Source organism: Lynx rufus, unplaced genomic scaffold, assembly GCF_022079265.1.
Source record: "Lynx rufus isolate CCGP_SWC_20201006 ecotype Redwood Valley unplaced genomic scaffold, mLynRuf1.p SCAF_10, whole genome shotgun sequence".
NCBI classification, from domain to species: domain Eukaryota; kingdom Metazoa; phylum Chordata; class Mammalia; order Carnivora; family Felidae; genus Lynx; species Lynx rufus.
The window spans coordinates 82,059,368-82,082,485 of record NW_025814824.1 but is presented as its reverse complement, the minus strand read 5'-3'; the positions used below and the strand labels follow the sequence as shown (position 1 = coordinate 82,082,485).

Here is a 23,118-nt window from a genome sequence, read left to right as displayed (position 1 = left end):
CTCATCAGAAAATAAGGTGACCAACTGCTCTGGTTTTCCCAGCACTGGGGCAGGTGCTCAAAGAACTTGGTGTTTTAAAACCAGGACAGCTCTGGGCAAACCAGGACGATTTGATGATCCTGTCAGGAAACCTATAAAATTCTCTAAGATATGAGGAGACAGTTTTGTGCATATCCCTCTGTCTATCAGACTGGGACTCCCCGCCCCCACCAAGAAGACCACAGTTACCGAGAGAGAGGGTACCCTGGTCCTGATATCAAGGAGTGCCACATTCCCAACAAGCCGGGCTGAACCTTCTGTCTTCTTGCAATCTCGGTGCCTGGTGGCTGATTTCTCCTTGAAGGGAAGTTGGTGTGGTGAGGTTGGCCCCTGGCTGGGGCTCAAGGAAGAGAATCTGTGGGGAGCCTATTAGAGTTTGAGCCCCATACTTCAACACTCCTGGCCTCATCTCAGCTAAATCAGGGGAAATGGAGGAGAGATCAGGTGGAGATGACATTAGCTCTGGCCATGCTTCACCTCTCCTCAGCTCCTGCCCTAAGTCTTCGGGTCCCCTCCTGTCCTGCTTCTCTGCATTCAGGGACTTCCCAGGAAGAACACAGTGCCTTGGGCCTTGCCCATATGTACCTGAATCGTGTATGAGTCATGAGTCATGAGTCAGGGAGACAAAATCTGTCAAAACCGTGAACTCTGGGTGGAAGAAAATCCCAAGAGCGTTGGGTCAGAAGGTTCTAGCGTGACTTCAGGCTGAGAGCATTGTTGTTACCCAGGAGGGTCATGGCATTCCCTCTCTTACCCCTGATTCTGCTTTTGGATGTTGTAAGCCAAACATAAAGCAGTCTACCGTACTGGACCACATGCTAATCAGAGTAGGCTCATAACCCTGAATGAAATTTAAGCACACCAATAACCATCTTGTACCTACCTCTAAACTTTAGGAAACATGAATCATTATCTATAACCCTAAATAAATCTTGAATTAAGACCCAAGACATGTCAATTTGCTAAAATACTCTTCTCATATCTAACCCTCCTTTAGTTCTGAGCCTAGATTAACTGCAATAATAACTTTAGACCGTGACTTAAATTTATCACAAATCTTATTTGCATATCAACTTATCTAACAGATCTTTTGATACAGACTACACTCTAACCCAAATGTAATCTATCAATAAAAATGAAACCTGAACTCCAATATTAATTAGTCTTATACTCCAAAACTAACTCTCAACCATTTTCTCTCTCTCTCTCTCTCTCTCTCTCTCTCTCTCTCTCTCTCTCTTTTAAAGTAGGCTCAATGCCCAGTGTGGAGCCCAATGCAGGGCTTGAACTCATAACCCTGAGATCAGGACCTGAGCTGAGATCAAGAGTCAGACGCTCAACCGACTGAGCCACCCAGGTGCCCCAATCCTTAACAATTTCTAATAAGAGCTCAAGTTTATTCAGACTCTGACTCCTAAATTTATGCCAAACCTACTACTAATGAAAATCAACCCAAATCCTATAATGTATGTAACTTTAATTCAATCCTAGATTTCTCTGATTGCTTTTAAATTCCAAACCTACCCCTGGGTCTATCCTTACCCTAATCAAAGTCTTAGACATAATCAGAACCCTAATCCTAACTCTATTCTAACCACACCGGTAATTCTGACTCTTTCCTAACTTCATCATATGCCTGAACTAAAGTGACTTCAGTCCTACCTGTGTCACAAATCTGATTGGAAGCCAGATTCTAACCTAACTGTTGGGATTTTGGGAATGAGCTTGTGTTTGTTCCTGTGCTGTTCAGCCACTTCCCTGAGAGTTGGAATACAGAGGCCAGTAGGGAGGGCGGTATTTATCTCACCAGATTCAGTACCATACTTTGGCATGAGCATCTGAAGATGCTCTCTTGGGGTCAAAGAGGCCAACAGCAGACTCACTGCTCATGAAGAACATTAAAAGGGCAAGAATCTAGGAACACTTGGAGGCAACACAGTTTTTACCTGGTGTGTCTGGGAATCAGCCTTCTAGAAGTGCAAGTGGCAAATGCATCCAATAAGTTCACCTGGTAATCTCTAGGGACTCAAGTTGTGAACACTGAGGAACCTAAGAGAGCTCAACAGCCACATGAACCTGATCTTGTTAATGTTAATCTAGAACCTGATCTAGTTCTAGATTAGCCCCCTAGGGAGATTCTTGCCTCCTGGCTGTAAAGCTTCCTTTTCTCCCCCTTTCCAGTCCCTTAAACAATGACAAGAGACACCCAAGCCACAAGTTCATCTATCTTTGCCCAGAGTGGCAGGGGCCAGAAACTGTCCTCTTATCTTGTCATAGTCCCAACCAAGCTCCTCAGACTTCTCATTCGTGCTCCGGACCTGGACGGCGGAATCGGCTCCAGGTTCTTCTGACTGCCTCCTTGACCTCCTTGTTGCGGAGGCTGTAGATGAGAGGGTTGAGAGCTGGGATGACAAGAGTGTAGAACACGGATGCCATCTTGTCAGTGTCCAGGGCATAGCTGGAGCTGGGACGCAGGTACATGAAAGTGAGTGTCCCATACAGCATGGTTACAGCCGTGAGGTGGGAGCCACAGGTAGAGGCTGCTCGCCGACGGCCCTCAGCCGAGGGCATGCGAATCACAGCCCCGGCAATGAAACCATATGACACGACAATAACCAACACCGTGGCTGTCTGGATGAAGCCACAGATGGCAAAGAGGAGGAGCTCATTGAGACTGGTGTCATTGCAGGAGATGGCCAGCAGTGGAGGGATATCACAGAAGAAGCTGTTGACCTCCCGGGAGCGGCAGAAATTCAGGCGGAAGGTGAAAGTCGTGTGGACAATGGCACTCACTGCCCCGCCCAGGCCTGATGCTCCCAGCAAGGCCAGGCATACACGCTGCGACATGGCTGTTGTGTAGAGAAGAGGGTTTCCGATGGCCACGTAGCGGTCATAGGCCATTGCTGCCAACAGGCAACACTCGGCATCAGCCAGCCCTGCGAACACAAACATCTGGAGGGCACAGGCCGTGTAAGGGATGGTGGCGTGGGGCAGCAGTAAGTCCACCAGCATCTTGGGGGCGATGGCTGAGGAATAGCAGGTGTCCAGCAGGGAGAGATTGGCCAGGAAGAAGTACATAGGTGTGTGGAGCCGGGCATCCACTTGGATTAGCAGCACCATGCCCACGTTTCCCAGCAGACTCACCAGGTAGACTGGTAGGAAAATCAGGAAGAGGGTCACACGTAGGTCCCAGCGATCCGTGATGCCCAGGAGGATGAATTCAGCAGGGGCCCACGTGAAGTTCTCTGCAGTCATCCTGCTGGACAGAGACTGAGGAGAGGCAAAGCGAGAGGGATGTAAGAGAAAGGTTATGCCCACCATGGAGGAGAAAGCACCAGGAGTCAGGCAGACTTGGGCTTCAGTCCTACCTGTGTCATAAAATTACTATGTGTCCTTGGACAAGCCATATAACCTCTCCAAACCTTCGTTTTTAACTCTGAGGAGTCACTACAACTTAACTTTCATGAGGGCAGAAATCTTGTTTGTCTTATTCAATTTTGTATTCACAGTACTGAGAACATTGCCTGGCACATAGTAGGTGCTGAACAAATATTTGTTGAATGAACAAATGATGAGTGGGGTGATAGTGTCTGGCCAAGGATGGAAAATTCCATGACTCAATATGCATTCTGCTCTCCAGTTTCCCAAGGAGGAAAAGAGACAATTAAATGAGCAGAGTCTCCTGACCCAAAGGGCCACAAGCTATGGGTCTTGAGGTTCTGGAAGGACATCTTTCCATTGGAGTAGGACCTGGGTGGAGAGAGCACAGTAGTGGTCTGGTATCTTGGGGAGACAGCAAGGAGTGGAAAGAACAGAAGATTTGAATGTATTCCAGGGCCAGGCTGTTCACCTCTCTGAGCCTCAATTTTCTCATCTGTGTAATGAGAAAAAATGGTGCAAGGATTAAATGAGATAATGTGTGTAAAGCATCTATCTCACACGGGGCCTGGTACAGAGTAGGAATTTTCACAAAGTATTGATGAACTGAACTGAGTTAATGCCTTGCCTCAATACTGGAAGGAAGCAACTTTCAGGCAATCGAAAATAGTGTAGTTTCCAGAAAATAGAACACTGCTCCACACCCCCGTGTCTTTGCACTTGTTCCTTGCGTCTGGAAGCATTTCCTCTTTCTCTGTTTGGTGAAGATGACCTCCGATGAAAAGGCTTACCTAATGCACTGAAAGGAAACGAAAATACCCCCTTGTTTGCCCTGGAGCTTCCATCTGTCACAGCATGCCATCACGCCATCCTTCCATTGCACATACTTTTTTATGTGTCTGTCTCTCCTGTGGGCTTGGAGCTCCTTGATTCAATATTCATTCAACCAACATTTATTGGATACTACTACATACCAAGAATGGCTCTGCAATTCGTCTGTGTATCTCCAGGGTCTGATGTGTAACCGGCGCTCAATAAATACTTGATTGAATGTATAAAATAGTGAAAAGAGTATGAACATAAGCAGTACGTAGACTTGGTTTTGAGTCCACCACTTTCGGGTGTGTAAATCCGAGCAAGTGACTTCACTTCCGTTGGCCTGTTTTCCCCTCGTATATTAGAAAACAGACTATTGCTGTTGGAGGGTCCTAAGAGGCATTAGGTGTACAGCATGGGGCCAGGGGCTGAGTAAGTGCTCTTTCTCCTTCCTCTGAGAGAAGCTTAGACCTCTGGCACCCACTTGTGCCTGGTAGGGAGGACAAAGTTCTTCCTACAAAGCATAGCTTGGATGAACAAATTTCGTGACGTCACATGTTGGTGAGGTCGTACTGGTGGAAATATAAATTGGGACATTTGAGGGAGAATATGGCAGTTAAAGGCCCACAACTGTGCACATACCCTAGTGTATTAGTCTCCTGCGGATGCTGTAACAAAGAACCACAGACTGGGTGACTCAAACAACAGACATTTATTTCTTGTGATTCTGGAGGCTGGGAAGTCTGAGACCAGTGTGCCAGTGTGGTTGGCTTCTGGTTGGGGCCCTCTTTCTGATTTGCTTCTGGTTGCTTTCATGGCAGATAGAGATAGAGAGCAAGCCGTCTGACCTTTTCTGATAAGGGCACTAATGCCATCATGAGGACCTCACCCTCATGACATCATCTAAACCTAATTACCTCCTGAAGGCTCCACTTCCAAATACCATCACACTGGGGATCAGGTATTCCACATATGCATCAGGGAGGACACATTCAGTCCATAACACCTAGTAATCCTTGTTCTTGGTGTTTACTTTTGAAAACTCTCGCACATGTATACAAGGAGATGTGCACAACGGTGTAGGCACTCCTGGACTGTTTGTAATGGCCAAACATTAACCAAGCCTAAATGTTTACCAGCAGGCTCGTGGGAGTTAAACAGGAATGGATTGAACTCATACATATCAATGTGGAGAAATCTCAAAAACATATTGAGGTGAAAACATGATTTTCCGAAAAATATACAGATGGATGAAAAAGCACAAAATGATTGTTATGTTTATGTGTATAAACCATACAGCTGATTGTTCCACACAAAGCTGGGATCCCATCTAAAGAGCCCCGGGGCATCTCAGAAGGCTGCCTCACTTTTGCCCCATCCACACATCCAGAACTAATCTTTCTTATCTTTTAAGATTCGGGGTCACTTTTTGCCAGGAAACTTTATCTCAACACCAAAATGCCCAAACTCATGCTGGAACCCCAGTTCTATAATAGCCCTACTCCATTGTTTTGTAATTACCTAAGTGTTTGTCTCTCTCACCTAATCAAGCATTTGGGACTATGCCTAATTCTTCCCTCTATCCTTAGGGATACAGAATTTTAGGGATCTTCCCATCCTTCTTAGTGGGGTCACTGGTGGAGGTAAGACAGCCTTTAGGGGTAGAGAAACCACATGTTTTCCATGAACAAACTCAGCTGACTGGCTGAAGTTCTGCATCCAGAACCCAGTTGGTAGTCAACCCCTTGTGTGTCTCTGCATCCTGCCTGGAAAACAAACAGTACTCACCTTCACAAAGTGAGGAGAAGACCTGCTTCAAGGGCCTCTCCATTTCTCCATCTGTAAAGTGAGGACAATGAAGCTTCAGGACTTTTAAGTTGTTTTGAAATTTTTGAGTGCAAGGATCCCCCAAATTTCAGTTATGTAGCTATTATGGAGTGTGTGGTGTGGTTGCACACGTGCATGTGTGTGTGCATGCACATGCACAAAACACGGAATTAATTCTCCATTAATTTCTGTCACCTTACTGCCCATGAGAACAGTCTAGGGTATCTTTCCTTGAAGGTAAGAAAACTGAGTTCCAAAGAATGGAGGGGATTCATTACAAGATACATAGCCATGAAGGGATAAAGTTGGGGCTTAAACTCACATCTGGCTTCACATCCAATTTCTTTGTCTCCAGGCAGAGACCCCAATTAGATCTCTTAATAGATTACCCAAGGCTATGGTGGCCACTATCCTGTCTCAGTCCTCTCATCTTTATTTTTTTTAATTAAAAAAATGTTTATTTATTTTGAGAGAGAGAGAGAGCAAGCAGGGGAGGGGCAAAGAGAGAGGGAGAGAGAGAAAATCCTAAGCAGGCTCCTTGCCAAGCAAGGACTCAATCCACGAATCCTGATGTGGAACTCAATCTCATGACCATGAGATCATGGCCTGAGCCGAAATTAAGAGTTGGACGCTTAACCAACTGAGTCACCCAGATGCCCCAGTCCTGTCATCTTTAGATTGAGCCGATTGGGCCAGATCAGCGGTTCCCAGTCTACCTTGTGGACTTCTGTCATTAGAATTAGTGGTGAAGCTTTGTGTAAAAATATATGGCTGTGCACACTGCCCAGACATTGGGACTCAGTTGATGTAGAGCAGGCCTCTGAAATCTGTACTTGAAAAAAAAAATGTTCCAGGTGGTTCTGCTGTGCTGCATGATTTGGGCCCCCCGGGCAGCAGAGCTTCTCAACCTTGAGTGTGCATAGAAACCACCCAGGGATCTTGGGAAATGAAGACCCTGCCAAGAAGGAGGGTGGTTTCTAATGAACTCCCACTTGATGCTGATGCTGTTAGTTCGGGCACTGTGCTTTAAGTAGCAAGACCTGGGTCATATCGAACAGCATTTTCAGCTCTGACATCTGAAGATTCTAGCTTTCTGGAGGCTTCTTTCCCTGCTGGCTCCTTTCTCTCTGCTGAGCTCTTTGTTCTGACTCATCCTCTCTCCAGACCCTGCTATACTCATGCACGTTTAAGTCTGGCAATTCTCAATATGTGGCTTGGCCATTTTCTAGCAAGACCTAGTTCTTAGCTTCTCCCTTCTCAGCACACAGGCATTTGATAAGTCTTAGTCCAGACACCAGCCACTCTCCATGTGGTTACTGGGTTGTTAGGACATACCTACAAGGTGGAGGGGAGTGGGGAGATCTTCTAGCAGAGCAGCTCAAGCCAGCTTTTGGGGTTAAATGGCAGGGGCAGGTAGCAGAGAGTTCCCCACTCCGATGTAGGAACAGGGGGACTTATGCTCTTCTTGGGCCCTGGGATAATGGCCTCTTTCTGTTTTCCTCCTGAGTCCTTCCCTCTCTGCTGTCCTTAGCCTCCATGGAGACTCCCTCTCCACATCCTTTGGGGACTCTCAAAGATACCACAGCTGGTGGCAGGGGAATGCCAGGGATGACTCACTCTTTGGTGCCCAGGGAGGATGGAAAAGTTTGGCTAAGTGGGTCCCCAGGCTCTGTATGCAGAAGACAACTGTGCTACCCAAGGAGAGGGGCCCTTTGACTCACTTGCCCCATCCATTCTTTGGGCTCGATGTTATTTATTATGCTTTATGATCCACACCAATGCAAATTCTTCTTGTGGGTCTTCTAACACTTGACATTGTTCCTCTTGCCTGAAATGTCTGGCGTCTTCCTCCTCTCTTGGAAAAACTATTTTTGTTGCAGAACGAGCTCAGTAACCACCTTCTGCAGGGAGCCTTCCTGCCTCTGCTGCGGGGCCACCATGGCCCTCTGTGTGACTTGGAGATGCAGGTACAAGAGCCTGATTCCAAGACAGATGAGGAAACATGATTGTGTTTGACGCAGCAGATGGGGAGCAACTCGAGGCCAGGGCCCGCCATGGAGTCAGCTCTCAGGAAGTGAGATCGATGCTCTTGCGGTGGGCACAGGCATAGGTGGTTGCAAAAGCTCCCAGGGTTGAAAGCCACTTGGAATGGAGAATGGATGGAGAACCACTCTCCAAGAGATTGGAATGGGCTGAGCCTGAAGTTAGGGTTGATTCAGCCTGTGTGGACAGATGGCTATGGCTGGGGAGCTGCAACCTGGAATCACCCCACTTCCTCCTTCCTTCCTTCCTTCCTTCCTTCCTTCCTTCCTTCCTTCCTTCCTTCCTTCCTTCTCTCCTTCCAAAGAGAGCGAGAGAAAGAGCACGAGTAGTAGCGGGGGAGAGAGAGAGAGAGAGAGAGAGAGAGAGAGGGAATCTTAAGCAGGCTCCTCACCCAATGTGGAGCCTGATGCGGGGCTCAATCTCACGACTGAGATCATAACCTGAGCCGAAATCTAGAGTCGGGTGCTTAACTGGCTGAGCTGCTCTGGTGCCCCAGGAATCACCCCATTTCTATGGTGTGTGTCTTTCAGTTAACCTGTCATTCTTGTTAGCAGAGTATCTATTAGTTCACCGAGCTAATATTTATTGTACTGTACTATGTTCTGGGCTTAAGTTTAAGATCTTAATGATGAACCCAATAGCCATGCCTTCCCTTTTTTCCCATGAGGCTTGCAGGGAGAAAGTCAGAATTAGCTGAATAAAAACGCAGAGGAGAGTGTTTTAGGTGGGAGTGGTGACATGTGCAAAGGCCTGGAGGTGGGAAAGCAAATGGCACATTTGAAGAATTGAAACAAGCCTGTGGGCTTGGAGCTCAGAGAATGATGGGGAGAGAGCTGTGATGAGCCCAGAGAGGTAGGTAGACACCACATATCAGAGTATTTCAGGACAGGCTGAGTATTTATGTATGTATTTTATCCCCAAAGCAATGAGCTGCTACTGAGAAGTTTAAGGAAGGACTGAGACATGGTGAGATTTATATTTTTTAAGTTATTGATTGATTGATTTTGAGACAGAGAGAGAGAAAGTGTGAGCAGGGGAGGGGCTGAGAGAGAGGAGAGAGTGAGATTCTGAAGCAGGCACACTGCCAGCACAGAGCCCAATGTGGGGCTTGAACTCATGAACCATGAGATCGTGACCTAAGCCAAAGTCGGATGCTTAACCGACTGAGCCATCCAGGTACCCTGAGATTTACCTTTTCAAAAGATCACTCTGATTGTGGCGAGCAGGAAGTATTGAGGGGAGACCAGTCAGGAGCCTGGTCATGGTCCAGGCTAGAAATGATGGTGATCTGGTAAAGGAAGGGCACGTGTGGGACATGAGAAGGCAAAAATACTAGTGAAGCAGATTAAAGCTCTAGGTGTCTCCCAAGCAAGGCTACCATTTGACTTAGATGTGTCTGTGACTCTAGAAGGTGTGGGTTGGGCACTGTGGCACACAACAGAAGGAGAGTGCCCCTAGAATTTTGGCCCCAGCTCTGGAAGGGGGCAGAAACCCAATAACCCCCCCATAGAGCAACAGCTCCTGGCAGTGTGCTCAATGCTCCTCCAGACAGAGCCACACAAAAAGGAACAGCATGTTGTGTGTGGTAAGAACTTCCCCTTCCTGTCAAGAGGTGGACTGAGAATATGTTCCATCGACCTACCTCTGTCATGGCTAAAAGTCCCAGGTTGACTAAGTGACATGCATGCCTGTTGGTAGCAGAGGAGTACCCTGTTTGCCAGCTCACTGTCTCTAGAAATGCAGGTGCTACTGGGCCCTACTGAGATTTAGATCCCGCAAATGCCCCGTCACTATTCTTGTGTCGGCCCCTGCAGGCTGTAGAAGGAGTAGGCGAAATGCCTGCTGATGCCTTGTGTGCAGTCGGGTCTAGTCAGGACAGCTGGCCCATATGGACTATTCGTCCCAACACTGACAACCATCTGGCTGGAAGCAGGAATGAACTGCAACAGCCTGTGGACTGAACTCAGAGGGGTTTGGCTGGTGATCACTCACGAGTCCTGGCCATTAACCCTTTGCACTAACAGTTGGACTGCTCTAAAGGGGTTAATCCTACGGCTTGGACGATGGGAAGCCAAAGGTTGGATGATCATGACCCTTGTGGGGCCAGGATATGTGGAGACATTTGGGTTCCCCAGCGGGAGCTTGCAGCAGTCCTCACCATCTTTCATGTCACAGCTCATAAGGTGCTGAACCTCTCTGGCAATCAAGAAGCTGATGCCCTAGCTGGGGTACCAGCCTTAGCAGCTGGCCCTTCAGTAGACACTGTGGATTGGGTGCATAGAAAGAGTGGCCACCACAGTGCCCAGGGGGCACGGCATATTGCCCAGGATGCCAGATTGCTTGCGAAATACAGTGACTTGGCTAATGCAGTAACAGCATGTCGTGTGTGTTCTAAACAACGCCAAGGCAACTGCCAGAGGAGTCTGGGGCCATCCGCCAGCGTTCTCACGTGGTGAGGATTGGTGAGTAGATACATCGGCCCCCTCCATCCCAGTGAGGGTTCTAAATATGCCTTGGTTTGTGTGGACACTCTCTGGTCTACCCCCACCTTTCCACTATCACTGTGTAAGCCAGGCTGCCACACTCAGGGACAGTGTGACCCTTTCTAGGCAACATGTATGGTGTGTGCAGCCAGGTCAGATTCTTAAAGCTGCAGCCACATTAACATCTAAGGATCAGGCCACAAGTGTAATCCTTATACAAGGGAAAAACCTTCCCACCCACATTGCTACTACGGATCTGCTTTTTGGCTTTAGATTTCTGCTACTCCTGTGGTGTCTAATACCTTGATAGAAATACCTGTCTACAGTGAGCTCACTTATATGCCCGGCAAAAGCATTAATCCAGCTGTTGGGTATGTGGGTGGCTGCCCCTCTCTGGCTCGTCAGGATTGCCATGGTGGGTACCACCATTCCAGCAAGTGGGTTTGGAAGGTGCTGAAGCAGCACATTAGGGAAGAACAAGCCAGAACTAGCACTTTGAATTCTTCTGATGTTATCAATACTGATCCAGAAACCTGGCCCCCGGCACATTCTGTCAATAACACTGGGCATGGATATTCTTTTTCTGTCAGTCAAACTATACAGGCAGCCCATCAAACTGCTGACTGGGGAAGGTCCTAAAAGTACCAAACCTCAGAGCCATGGTGGCTGCACTCAGATTTGGGATGGGTTCATGTAGCCTACTCCAGGTTATGGGTATTTGAGCACCCAGGCACAGAACAGAGCAACCACCCAAAACAGAACCAACCAAGTTGCCCCAGGGATATGGGATGGATATCACTGGAACATTCTGTCACATGAAAGGAGAGCAGCTGGCTTGGTACTGACTGGTTGCCCTTTCTAGGTATTTATTGGGTAGCCCCGGAATGGGACCCAGTGGTTGTATGGCAAAAATTTTTAGCCATGGCTTCCACCTGGATGGTTGTTGGGTCAATGCATCCTGAGTTTTCTCTGGGCACAGGGGAGACCCAACCCATGGTAACAAAAATTGCCAATTTCCCTTTCCTCAAGGCCAGAGGGACATACATTTTTTTCTACTGGTACGATCATCTGGCCTGGAGGACATTATAACAGGTATAGAAGCCCTTACTGAGTTTACCTAATAGGCCTTAAAGGACAATTGGTAACACCTGCCTTTACTTAACATTGAAATGTCTCTAATAAGAAAAGTTGTCCTCCAAAATGGAATGGACTCAGACATTATTACTGCCTTGCAAGGAGACACCTGTACTATTATCTACACAGTGTGTTGTGTGTTCATACCTGATGAGACTGTTAACGTACCTCTTTTTTTCTTCTCTCTCTTTTTTTTTTTTAATTTGGGTATAGTTGATACACAATGTTACATTAGTTTCAGGAGTACATCATAGTGATACAATGTCTCTATATGGCAATGCTCACCAGGGCAGCCACCATCTGTCTCCATACAACACTGTTAACGGTACCCTTATGTATCATCTTTATTAAATCAGGTGAGGACACAAGTGAATGCTCTGAGTGATCTGACCCCCAACCTAGGGGACTTAATAAATCAGTGGTTCGTATCATGGAGTTATTGGTGGAGAAAATCGTTACTTATTTCAGGAATCGTCACCCTTAACCTGTGTTTTCTTTGTATCTGCCTATACCGTTGCTATGGTATCTGCTTCCAACGCGGCCAGATAGCCAGCGAACGAATCGCTTTTACGTGCTAGGGAAGCCCCTTGCAGACTGCTCAGGGCACACTGCAGAAGCGGAGGAAGCGTGAGATTAAGAGCAGCTCACGGGGCGGGGGCGGGGCGTGGACGAGGTCACGGAGAGGATGTGACCTCAGGTTGACCCTGCCCTCGGCACGCCACTCCACCCGCTGTTTCCACAGTGGGAGCCATTTTCAAGGTCTCAGCCTTGAGAGAGCAAGGTGCTGCTGGGATCCTCTGGACGGCAAGGCGACCGAAGCCCTATGAGGCCTCTCTCTGTATAAACTTTTACGCCTCTGGTGGGCAGGTGCGGATATCTACTCGTCTCGTGGCGCCTGAGACAAGACGTGCCTTGTAAGTCCCCTTGCTCGTAAACACTGCCGCCTACCAATCCGGCGTGCCCTGCGTCTTTCCTTGGTTTCTCCTTGTCCTCCACGAAGGCAGGCCAGTTTGCAAACTAGCGGGCGCGGATCCCGTCCCACTCCTCCGTGGCAGCCGGGTCTATGTGGGGGTGATATTCCCCCCCCCTTTCCTATTCCCCTTGATCTTTCACAAGACTTCTCCCTAATATATTTTTTCCCGTGTCTAATTATTCTCTGCATTTGCGAGACCTGAACTGATATATAGTTCACAGAGTGTTGTCACAATTGTATACCTTTCAGGTTGCTTCCCTTCTTTGGTGATGAATGATGATAGTGTGAACTTTCACGTATGGGCTTTGGCGTGGGCATGTTTTGTTATACACCTGGGAATGGGTTCACCTCCTCACATGGTAACTCTGTGTTTAATTTTTGCAAAAGCATCCTACTATTTTACAAAGTGGCTGCATTATTTTACGATTTGACTACCAATGTAAGAGGGTTCGCCCTTCTCTCATTCCTGGCCAAGATTTTGGTTTTGCCCCCTTTTTGGAGTATAGCCATTCTGGTGGAAGTGAAGTGTGGTATCTGGCTGTTTTGACCTGCACTTTCCTAATGACTCACAACGTTGAACATTTTTCATGTGCTGCTTGACCATTTGTGTATGTTATTTGGAGAAATGTCTATTCAAATCTTTTGCCCATTTTAGAATTGGGTTATTTGTCTTAAAAAATTTTTTTTAAGTTTATTTATTTATTTTGAGAGAGACAGAGACAGCATGAGTGGGGCAGGGGCAGTGAGAGAGGGAGAGAGAGAAGCCCAAGCAGGCTCTGTGCTGCCAGCACAAAGCCCGATGTGGGGCTTGAACACATGAAGCTGTGAGATCATGACCTGAGCTGAAACCAAGAGTTGGACGCTTAACTAGTGAGCCACCCCGGCGTCCCATTGTCTTTTTACTTTTAATGTTTATTTCATTTTTGAGAGACAGAGCATGAGCAGGGGAGGGGCAGAGAGAGAGGGAGACATAGAATCTGAAGCAGGCTCCAGGCTCTGAGCTGTCAGTGCAGAGCCCAACGTGGGGCTCAAACTCACAGACTGCAAGACCATGACCTGAGCTGAAGTCGGGTGCTCAACTGACTGAGCTACCCAGGCGCCCTGGGTTATTTTGTCTTTTTATTGTTAATTGTAAGAGTGCTTTATGTATTCTTAATACAAGTATCAGATATATGATTTGCATATATTTTCTCCCTTTCAACAGGTTGTCTGCTTTTTTAATTTCATTGCAGTATAATTGACACACAATGTTACATTAGTTTCAGGTGTGCAGCCTAGTGATTCAGCAACTCTATAGTCAAGTGTAGCTACCATCTGTCACCATATAACACTGTTACAATACCATTGACTATGTTCCTTATGCTGTGCCTTTTATTCCTGTGACTCACTCATTCCATAATTAGAAGGCTGAATCTTCCTCTCCCTTTCCCCTATTTTGCCCATCCTCCACACCCTCCCCTCTGATAACCACCAGATTGTTCTTTGTATTTATGAGTCTGTTTCTTTTTTGTTGTTGTTGATTTGTTTTGTTTTTTAGATTCCACATGTAAGGAAAATCACATGGCATTTATCTTTTTCTGTCTGACTTATTTCACTTAGCATAATACCTTCTAGAACCATCCATGTTATCACAGATGGCAAGATCCCATTCTTTTTAAAAGGCTGAGTAATATTCCATTGTATATATATATCACATGTTTTTATCCATTCATGTACAGATGGACACATTGATTGCTTCCATGTGCTTGGCTACCACAGAGAATGTTATAATAAACATAGGGGTGCATATATATTTTTTTCAAATTAGTGTTTTTGTTTTCTTTGGGAAAATACCTATGAGGGGAATTAGTGGATCATATGGTGTTTCTATTTTAAATTTTTGAGGAAGCTCCATACCGTTTCCCACGGTTACTGCACAAATTTACATTCCCACCAATAGTGCATGAGGGTTCCCTTTTTTCCATATCCATGCAAACACTTGTTATTTCTTGTCTTTTCAATACTAGCCATTCTTACAGGTATGACGTGATCTCTCATTATGATTTTGATTTACATTTCCCTGATGATGAGTGATGCTGAGCATCTTTTCGTGTGTCTGTTGGCCATATGGATGTCTTCTTTGGCAAAATGTCTATTCAGCTCCTTGGCCATTTTTCATCAGATTATTGTTGTTTTTTAATTTGGTGTTGAGTTGTATAAGTTCTTTATATATTTTTGATATTAACTCATTGTTGGATATATCATTTGCAAATATCTTCTCCAATTCAGTAGGTTGTGTTTTTATTTTGGTCATAGTCTTCTTCTTAATTTTGATGAATTCCATTTATCTATTTTTTTTCTATTACTGCTCCTGCTTTTGGTGTCACATTTAAGAAACCATTGACTAATCCAAGGTCAGAAAGATTTATTCCCTTGTTTTCTTCTAAGGGTTTTGTAGTTTAAGTTCTTACATTAAGGTCAATGACCTGTTTTGATTAATATTTGTATTTGAGGTAAGGGCCCAGTTTCATTCTTTTGCATTTGGATATCCAGTTTTCCCAGCACCATTTGTTGAAAATAGTATTCTTTCCCTGTCGAATTGGCCTGGCAGCCTTGTTGAAAATAAACTGACCGTAAACATGAAGGTTTATTTGTGGACTCTCGATTCTAGCCCTTTGATGTAGCCTTGTGCCAGGGCCACATCATCTTAATTACTACAGTTTTGTAATAAGGCTTGAAATCAGGAGATGTGCATCTTTCCTAATTTGCATTTCTTTTTCAAGAATATATTAGCCATTCTGTGTCCCTTGAATTTCTGTGTAAATTTTAGAATCAGCTTGTCATTTTCTGAAAAAAGATAGCTGATATTTTTATAAAGATTGTGTCAAATCTGAATTGTTTATTAATTTTCATAGGGTTTTTTGGTGGATTCCTTAGGAAATCTTTATTTAAAAAAATTTTTTTAACGTTTTATTTATTTTTGAGACAGAGAGAGACAGAGCATGAACGGGGAGGGGCAGAGAGAGAGGGAGACACAGAATCGGAAGCAGGCTGCAGGCTCTGAGCTGTCAGCCCAGAGCCCGACGCGGGGCTTGAACCCACGGACCGCGAGATCGTGACCTGAGCTGAAGTCGGACGCTTAACCGACTGAGCCACCCAGGCACCCCAAGGAAATCTTTAAATATATAACATCTGTCATCTGCAAATAGACATAGGTTTACAACTTTCTTTATAATCTGGATGACTTCTATTTCCCTTTCTTAATCGCTCTGGCTGGAACCTCTGGTACAATGTTGAATAGAAATGGCAAAAGTGAGGGGCACCTGGGTGGCTTAGTCGGTTAAGCATCTGACTCTTGATTTCTGCTTAGGTCAGGATCTCATGGTCATGAGTACACTCCCAGGTGGCTAGAGCGGGCTGGTGTGAAAGGATACTTTTTGCAGATGTTATGGGACTTAAGCTGTGTGGGCCTGGAGCAGACCAAGGTGCCTCAGAGGGGAAAATAACATTAAGAAAAAAAGGCCCTGAGTGGAAATGCGAATGGTACATATGAATGAAAGATAGTTCAGACATAGTCAGCATCTTATTTTTAAATAATTGTATGACACAAAAGGAACAGGAAACTCCTGGAGAAAGTAAGAGAGATGTGAGGGACAGAACCACTTCGGTATTTGATATCATTCTAGAAGTCATATATTGTTTCATTAAAAAAGAAAAAAACATGCTGCATACTAAAAACCACTGAATTGTATAGTGTAAGAGGATGAACGTTGTGGTCTATGAATTATATCTCAATAAAACTGTCATTAAAAAAACATATTATATTGGAATGAAAAACAACTCGCTGTTCACATGAGCGCTGCATAGAGAAGGATTTTCTAACAATTCCAGCAGAAACGTCACAAGGAGGAATTATTTTATTGGTTTCATGTATGTAAACTGAAAACTTAATGATGTCAAAAAATCAAAAAGAAAACTGAAGGTTGAAAAAGTGATTGGGGAGGGACACCTGGGTGGCTCAGTCAGTTGAGCATCCGACTTCAGCTCAGGTCATGATCTCACGGTTTGTGAGTTCGAGCCCCACATCAGGCTCTGCACTCTCAGTGTAAGCCTGCTTGGTATCCTCTGTCTCTCTCTTTCTCTCTGCCCCTCACACGTGCGCACTCTCTCTTTCTCAAAAACAAACAAACAAACAAATATTTAAAGAAAGAAAAGGTGATTGTTGAAAGTTTGCGCTACCAGAAAGAATAGAGCTTAAATCTTTAATATAAAAAGGACTTAATAAAAGTCTTTAAAATAGTCAAGTGATGTGAAGAAATAATTAGCAGAAGAATAAATAAAATTTATTTACAGACTTAAGAGAACACTAAGTTAATAAGCAAAAAAAATCGAACACAAAAAGGATGTACTATTTTTCACTTACTACGTTTGTAATGATTGAGTAAAAACTGAGAACACATACTACCTGTGAGATGTGGAGAGAGAGGCACTCTCAGAGAACACCATTTGGAATGTAAATCAGTAAGAGTTTTGTAAATTATTTTGACTGCATGCATCATGAGCCTGAAGAATATTCCATCCAGCAACTCCACTTCTTAAAATTTATTGTAAATATATATATATATATAGTAAATGTATATATATTTACAATGATCTTCACTGCATTATTATTTGTAATAGTGAGAATAACAGAAAAACATAATCATCCAAAATTAAAGATTATATATTAATGTGGCATCTGCTTCTGCTATAATATTAATTATGAAAAAAAAGGAGGGGAAATTTCATTGTCCACTCCAGTGTCTTCATAAATGCCTTGGGCTCCGGGGTTTTTAATGCACCTAAAAAAATACGCTTATTCTTTGGAGATGTTTTCTGACGGTTCCTGATCCAGACGTGGCCACATCACTGTGCAAACCTCGCTAGTTGATGAGTAAGTTTGCATCTGAAGCTGTGCGGGGAGAGCTTTTTTGGTCTTTTGTTTTCACATCAGATTTATAGTAATTTCAATAAAAACGTTTTCAGGCCTTTGAAACTTCGAAAAATTACAAAAATTCTTATGAAGACTTAATAATAATATGTGGAAAAATGCTTACATTATAAGACCATGTGAAAAGTTGGCATCCTAACAGTATAAAATACATGTACAGAGAAAAGGACCATAAGAATTTATGTAAAGCATTCACAGTGGTTTCTTTTAAGAAGGAATTTAAAAAGATTTCTTCATAATTTAGACATTTCCTGTAACGACACAAGTGATTTTTCAGTTGGGGAAAAAATAAACCAGAGTTTAAAAAGTAAAGAGGAGCACCTGGGTGATTCAGTTGGTTGAGTGTCTGACTTTTGATTTCGACTCAGGTTGTGAGATTGAGCCCTGCGTTGGGTTCTGTGCTGGACGTGGAGCCTACTTGGGATATTCTCTCTCTCTCTCTCTCTCTCTCTCTCTCTCTCTCTCTCTCTCTCTCTCCCCCCACCCCCCCACCCCCCCGTGTGCATGTGTGCTCTTGCTCTCAAAAACAAAAAAAAAAAGTAAAGAATAAAGACTGGTCACAACTAACAAATAAAAAAACCCAAATCACCTGCCAGAGACAAAGTTCGAATCCCAGATGTTTGATACTGGACAAATCTCTTAATCTTTCTGTGCCTTCGTTCCTTTTCCAGAATATTTTTGTCCTCCAGGCCACACAGATTCTGCCTCATATTCTTCACGGTAAGGCCGATCCCTATGAATGGGTTTCTTCCAAGGCAGGGTCACAACTAGTCCCTGGAGCCCAGTGACTTGACTGAGGTCCCGACCTGCCTTGTCTTGCCAGGATTTCGTTCTTTTTATTTTTTGTATCAGAAATTTATCTTAAAAATATTGAGATACAATTGACATGAAGCCTCGTGTAAGTTTGAAGTGTACGGGGTGTTGGTTTGATACATTTATTTTTTATTTATTAATTAAAAAATTTTTTAAACATTTACATCCAAATTAGTTAGCATATAGTGCAGGTTTGATACATTTATATACCACAGTATGATTACTGCATTAGCATTTGCTAACACCTTTATCATGTCACCTAATTATCACTTCTTGTTGTGTGTTGAGAACTATTAAGATCTAACACCTTGGCAACTATGAAGTATATAATACAGTATTGTGGACTATAATCGCTGTGTTGTGCATTAGATCTCTCCTCTTGTTGTTGCGGAAGGATTTATAAGCCTACGCTGCACTCCTATTGAGATTTCTCCTAGAAGCCAAGTGTTGCCTGGCACTTTGGATGTTTCCAACCCTAGACTGAATCTGCTTAGATGCATGTACCTGTTTATCTAAAGTCACGTCAGAGGGACTGTGGTCACTCCCTGTCCCCAGGCTGCAGTTCTGTCCTTGGCCAGATAGTCCTATTCCAGTCCTGCAAAGTTGGTCTTCCCTTTCTTGCATCTGCTTGTAAGGCCAACTCAGGAAAGTGAGTCTTTCAGATTTACAATGGACAAGTCCTGGGAAGGAGGCATGTTGAAAAGTCTGGGCTTCTGCTATGGGGAAGGACTCTTTATGATGTGGAACATCTTCCCCAGCCAAGGAGTCTCCACAAAGCCCCCTTCATGTCCCTATTCCTCAGGCTGTAGATAAAGGGGTTCAGCATGGGGGTGACCATCGTATATACTACAGATGCCACCATTCCTATTTCTGCTGAATAGGTGGATGAGGGCTGGAAATACACCAGAAAGAGCGTCCCGTAGAAGAGAGTAACCACTGACAGGTGAGAGCCACAGGTCGAGAAGACCTTGTGCTTCCCCCCAGCAGAGGGGACCCTGAGGATGGTGTGGATGATGTGGGCATAAGAGACTAGGACACAGGTGAGAGGGACCACACCTGAGAGGGCTGCTTCAGCAAACATCATGACCTGAAAGATCTGGGTGTCTGAACAGGCAAGTTTGAGGAGAGGGAGAAGATCACAGAAAAAGTGTGGGATGGCATGAGAGGCACAGAAGGAGAACTGAGACATGAGGAGGGTGAGCGAGGAGGCCAGGAGGTGGGAGCAGAGCCAGGATGCGGCGACCAGCAGCAGGCAGCGCTGGGGACACATGATCGTGGTGTAGTGGAGAGGAAGGCAGATGGCCACGTAGCGGTCATATGCCATCACGGCCAGCAGGAAGTCATCCAGCAGGGTCAGCGCCATGAAGAAGTACATCTGCACGAGGCACCCAGTGTGGGAGATGGCGTGGCGCTGTGTCAGGATGTTCGCCAGCACCTTGGGGACAATGGTGCAGGTGAAGCAGGTATCGACGAAGGACAGGTTGGCCAGGAAGAAGTACATGGGGGTGTGGAGGTGCTGGTCAGAGCCAATGGCCATGATGATGAGCAGGTTCCCCAACATGGTGACCAGGTACATGCCCAGGAAGAGTCCGAACAAGAGAGGCTGCCGCTCAGGGTGTGCAGAGAAGCCCAGGAGCAGGAAGTCAGAGACGCTGGTTTGGTTTCTGATTTCCTTCAAGGAGAGAAATTGGAGGAGAATCTTGCTTAAAAAGATAGGCTGTGAATACTACAGAGTCTAGAGCTTTGGTCTTTATTCCTTGAAGAGGTTACTGAGATTCACTAGCAGCTATGATGGCAGGGTGGGCAAATAAGGAAAATATGAGGACTGTGGACTATGGAATCAGGCATTGTGGGGGGTGTAACTTGGTTTCTAGATTCTTGCCCTACATGTAACTGAATGAGGCTGAACTGGTTTTCATCTGGATTGACTCCCTCCAGGATTAATTCCTTTTTTAACTTTAGAACACTTGTTCAATCTTAATGCTCTACTGTGGAGTCCTTTGGGGTCATGCATATCCTAAGATAGTGGGCAATACGAGATACCCTGTCTGTGTGTGAGTGTGTGAGTGTTTACTGAGAGAAATGGAAGAAAACGTCTTTAGATGTGCCAGGTGTGCTGTATGTCTTTGTGTTTGAAGACTGTTCCAGTGAATTAATGTAGATATGAAAACCGTTAACTGAACTTTGTGAATGAAGGGAGTGCTGTTTTCATTATCATCATCAACTTCACTATCAGCCAGCGGCATGTTTTAAGATCACAGTCTTTGAAGGGACACCTGGGTGACTCAGTCGGTTGAGCGCCTGACTTCGGCTCAGGTCATGGTCTCACATTTCGTGAGTTCAAGCCCCACATTGGGCTGTCCGCATGGAGCCTGGCTGGGATCCTCTGTCCCTTTCTCTCTCTGCCCCTCCCCCACTCATTCTCATTCTCTCTCTCTCTCTCTCTCTCTCTCTCTCTCTCTTAAAAATAAATAAACATTAAGAAAATTAAGAAAAAAGATCACAGTCTCTGCAGTCTAGAGACAGGCTGGGAATCCTTTCTCTGCTGTTCTCTGAGTTGCTCTTGGGCAAGTTACTTAAGCTCCTTGAGTCTCTGTTTCCTCGTTTGTACAACATGTACTCGCTTCATAGAATCACTGAAGCTACTGAGATAACATCAAGGAAGGGCTCGCCTCCATTAAGGGGTGATCGTCGCTTCATTGTTGACAGGAGTTGAAGAAATGTGAGCCCGGGTCCCACAATACAATGGTTTACATTAGACAACCTGCTTAATTATAACTTTGCTTCTCTCATGCCTTTTTTCACTTTGGTAAATGCCCCCTTGGAGTTTGCTTTCTTGGTGTTTAGATGCAGAGAATGATGCTGCCTGATAGGTTTGTTGAGGGGATAAATACTGGGTCAATGAAGGTTGTCTTCACAAACCAGATTTCATGAACTTTATGAAATCTTGAAGATTCTTTGATTCATGATGTCATGATGTGCACTGGAAAAGAGGAATACCAATGTCTCTGATGGTGTGAAAGAATGCATGTGCTGAAAGGTCAGGGGCAGCATGTGGCAGTGTCATACTCGTGGAGTGTGTTCCTTAATACATCTTTTCTGAGGTCTGATGAAATCTCCCCACTCTTTATGTGTGGTTTTGAGAAAGTCACTTTGCCTTTTTGCTCTTCAGTTTTCACATCTGTTTAAATGAGTAAGTGTAGAGTTTACTGTGGGGAGTAGTGAGGGTAAAATTAGGCAATGGTTGTGAAATATTTAGACCAAGGCTGGTGCATACTAAGTGCTCAGTAAATATTAGCCATTATTGTTATTGTTGTTAGTACAACATTCTCAGAATGGTCACTGACAAAGCCTCTGCTTTGGCGTTGGGAAGCCCCATGTAAACTTGGTCAAATAACTTTTTTTTTTGAGAGAGAGAGAGAGAGAGAGAGAGAGGGGAAGAGGGGCAGAGGGAGAGACTTTTAAGCAGGCTGCATGCTCAGTGCAGAGTCTGACATGGGCTTGATCCCATGACCCTGGGATCATGACCTGAGCTGAAATCAAGAGTCAGGCACTCAACCTACTGAACCACCCAGGTAACCCAACTTGGGCAAATAACTTAATCAGGAACAGCCCAGGTATCATTAACAATAAAATGGGAACAAATAACTATATTTTATATAGTTATTCACTGACTCTAATTAAAGAAAAAAGAAAGGATGTGAACAGGTTTGGTGCATTGTGAATGGTGGCGGCGGACGAGAGTGTGTGTAGACCTATGATAGTAGCCCAGAGCAATTCTGGGAACCACACCTGCCCGAGAGCTGTGATGGTGGAGTCCATGAAGAAAACGAAAATGATGCGCCCTTTATTAATCAAGTGCTCTTCTGTTTGCAGAGTTCTGATGTCCACAGGTTTTGTTGCTGCACTGGTGCTATGTTCTGGTCACTGTGGACTTGAGGAAGGGTAGCCTGAGACTCTGTCTCCATAATGACCTCAGGCTGGATCAGCAAGGACCTGGTGAACACTGGACTTAGGTTCCCCTTATGGAGATTAGGAGAACTGGGAAGTGATGGGCGGATGTAGGAAAGAAAAGGGGAAAAAGAAAAAAGAAGAAGCTCTAATGGGCTGTGTGTGTGTCTGCACATGCGTGCCTGTGTGCATCCAGGCCTTTGGTAGACTGTCGTCTTCCTCCCCATCTCTGTGCCTTGATGCTTACCTGGAGATGCTGGCCAACCTCAGTCCCTGACACTGTCACCATGGATGTTGGATTCCCTGCTCCTTTGTCTCCCCAGGAAGACATGATTGGAGCCACGGAGCCCTTCCCTCTCTGCTGGAGCAGCACAGACTGAATACCCAGGAGGAACTGTTGACTATTCACAGGCGGTGTCTCCTGAGACCCAATCACAGGCTTCCTCGTTAGAGACAAGATGAGGCAATTCTAGACTGTGGCCCCTTGAGTCCCAGCAATGTCTGTAATGCCCCCTTTCAAAGAGACTGGGGCTGGGATCCATGGAGGCACTTCTGGAATTTTTCCCTTGGATGAGGTGCAGGTCAGGTTTGTCATCATCAGCCTGTCCCCATTGTGGAGTACACACTTTCTAATAAGAGCATTGTCCTCATGGATGAAACGTAGGTTGCAGAAAATAAGAGGGAAAAAATAT

The 23,118-nt window shown here is 45.1% G+C and overlaps 2 protein-coding genes across 2 annotated transcripts; both read right to left on the bottom strand.

Annotated features, from left to right (window-relative positions):
- Positions 1 to 2,243: 2,243 nt before the first annotated feature.
- LOC124526770 (olfactory receptor 5C1) lies at positions 2,244 to 3,294 on the bottom strand. The gene has a single exon (XM_047099925.1). It carries the CDS (start codon positions 3,292 to 3,294, stop codon positions 2,341 to 2,343), a length of 954 nt encoding a protein of 317 aa, XP_046955881.1. The 3' UTR covers positions 2,244 to 2,340.
- Positions 3,295 to 19,208: 15,914 nt separating this feature from the next.
- LOC124524705 (olfactory receptor 1G1-like) lies at positions 19,209 to 22,757 on the bottom strand. The gene is made up of 2 exons (XM_047097095.1): positions 22,674 to 22,757; positions 19,209 to 20,147 (listed from the first exon to the last, which is right to left on the bottom strand). Exons 1-2 carry the CDS (start codon positions 22,755 to 22,757, stop codon positions 19,209 to 19,211), a joined length of 1,023 nt encoding a protein of 340 aa, XP_046953051.1.
- Positions 22,758 to 23,118: the final 361 nt, after the last annotated feature.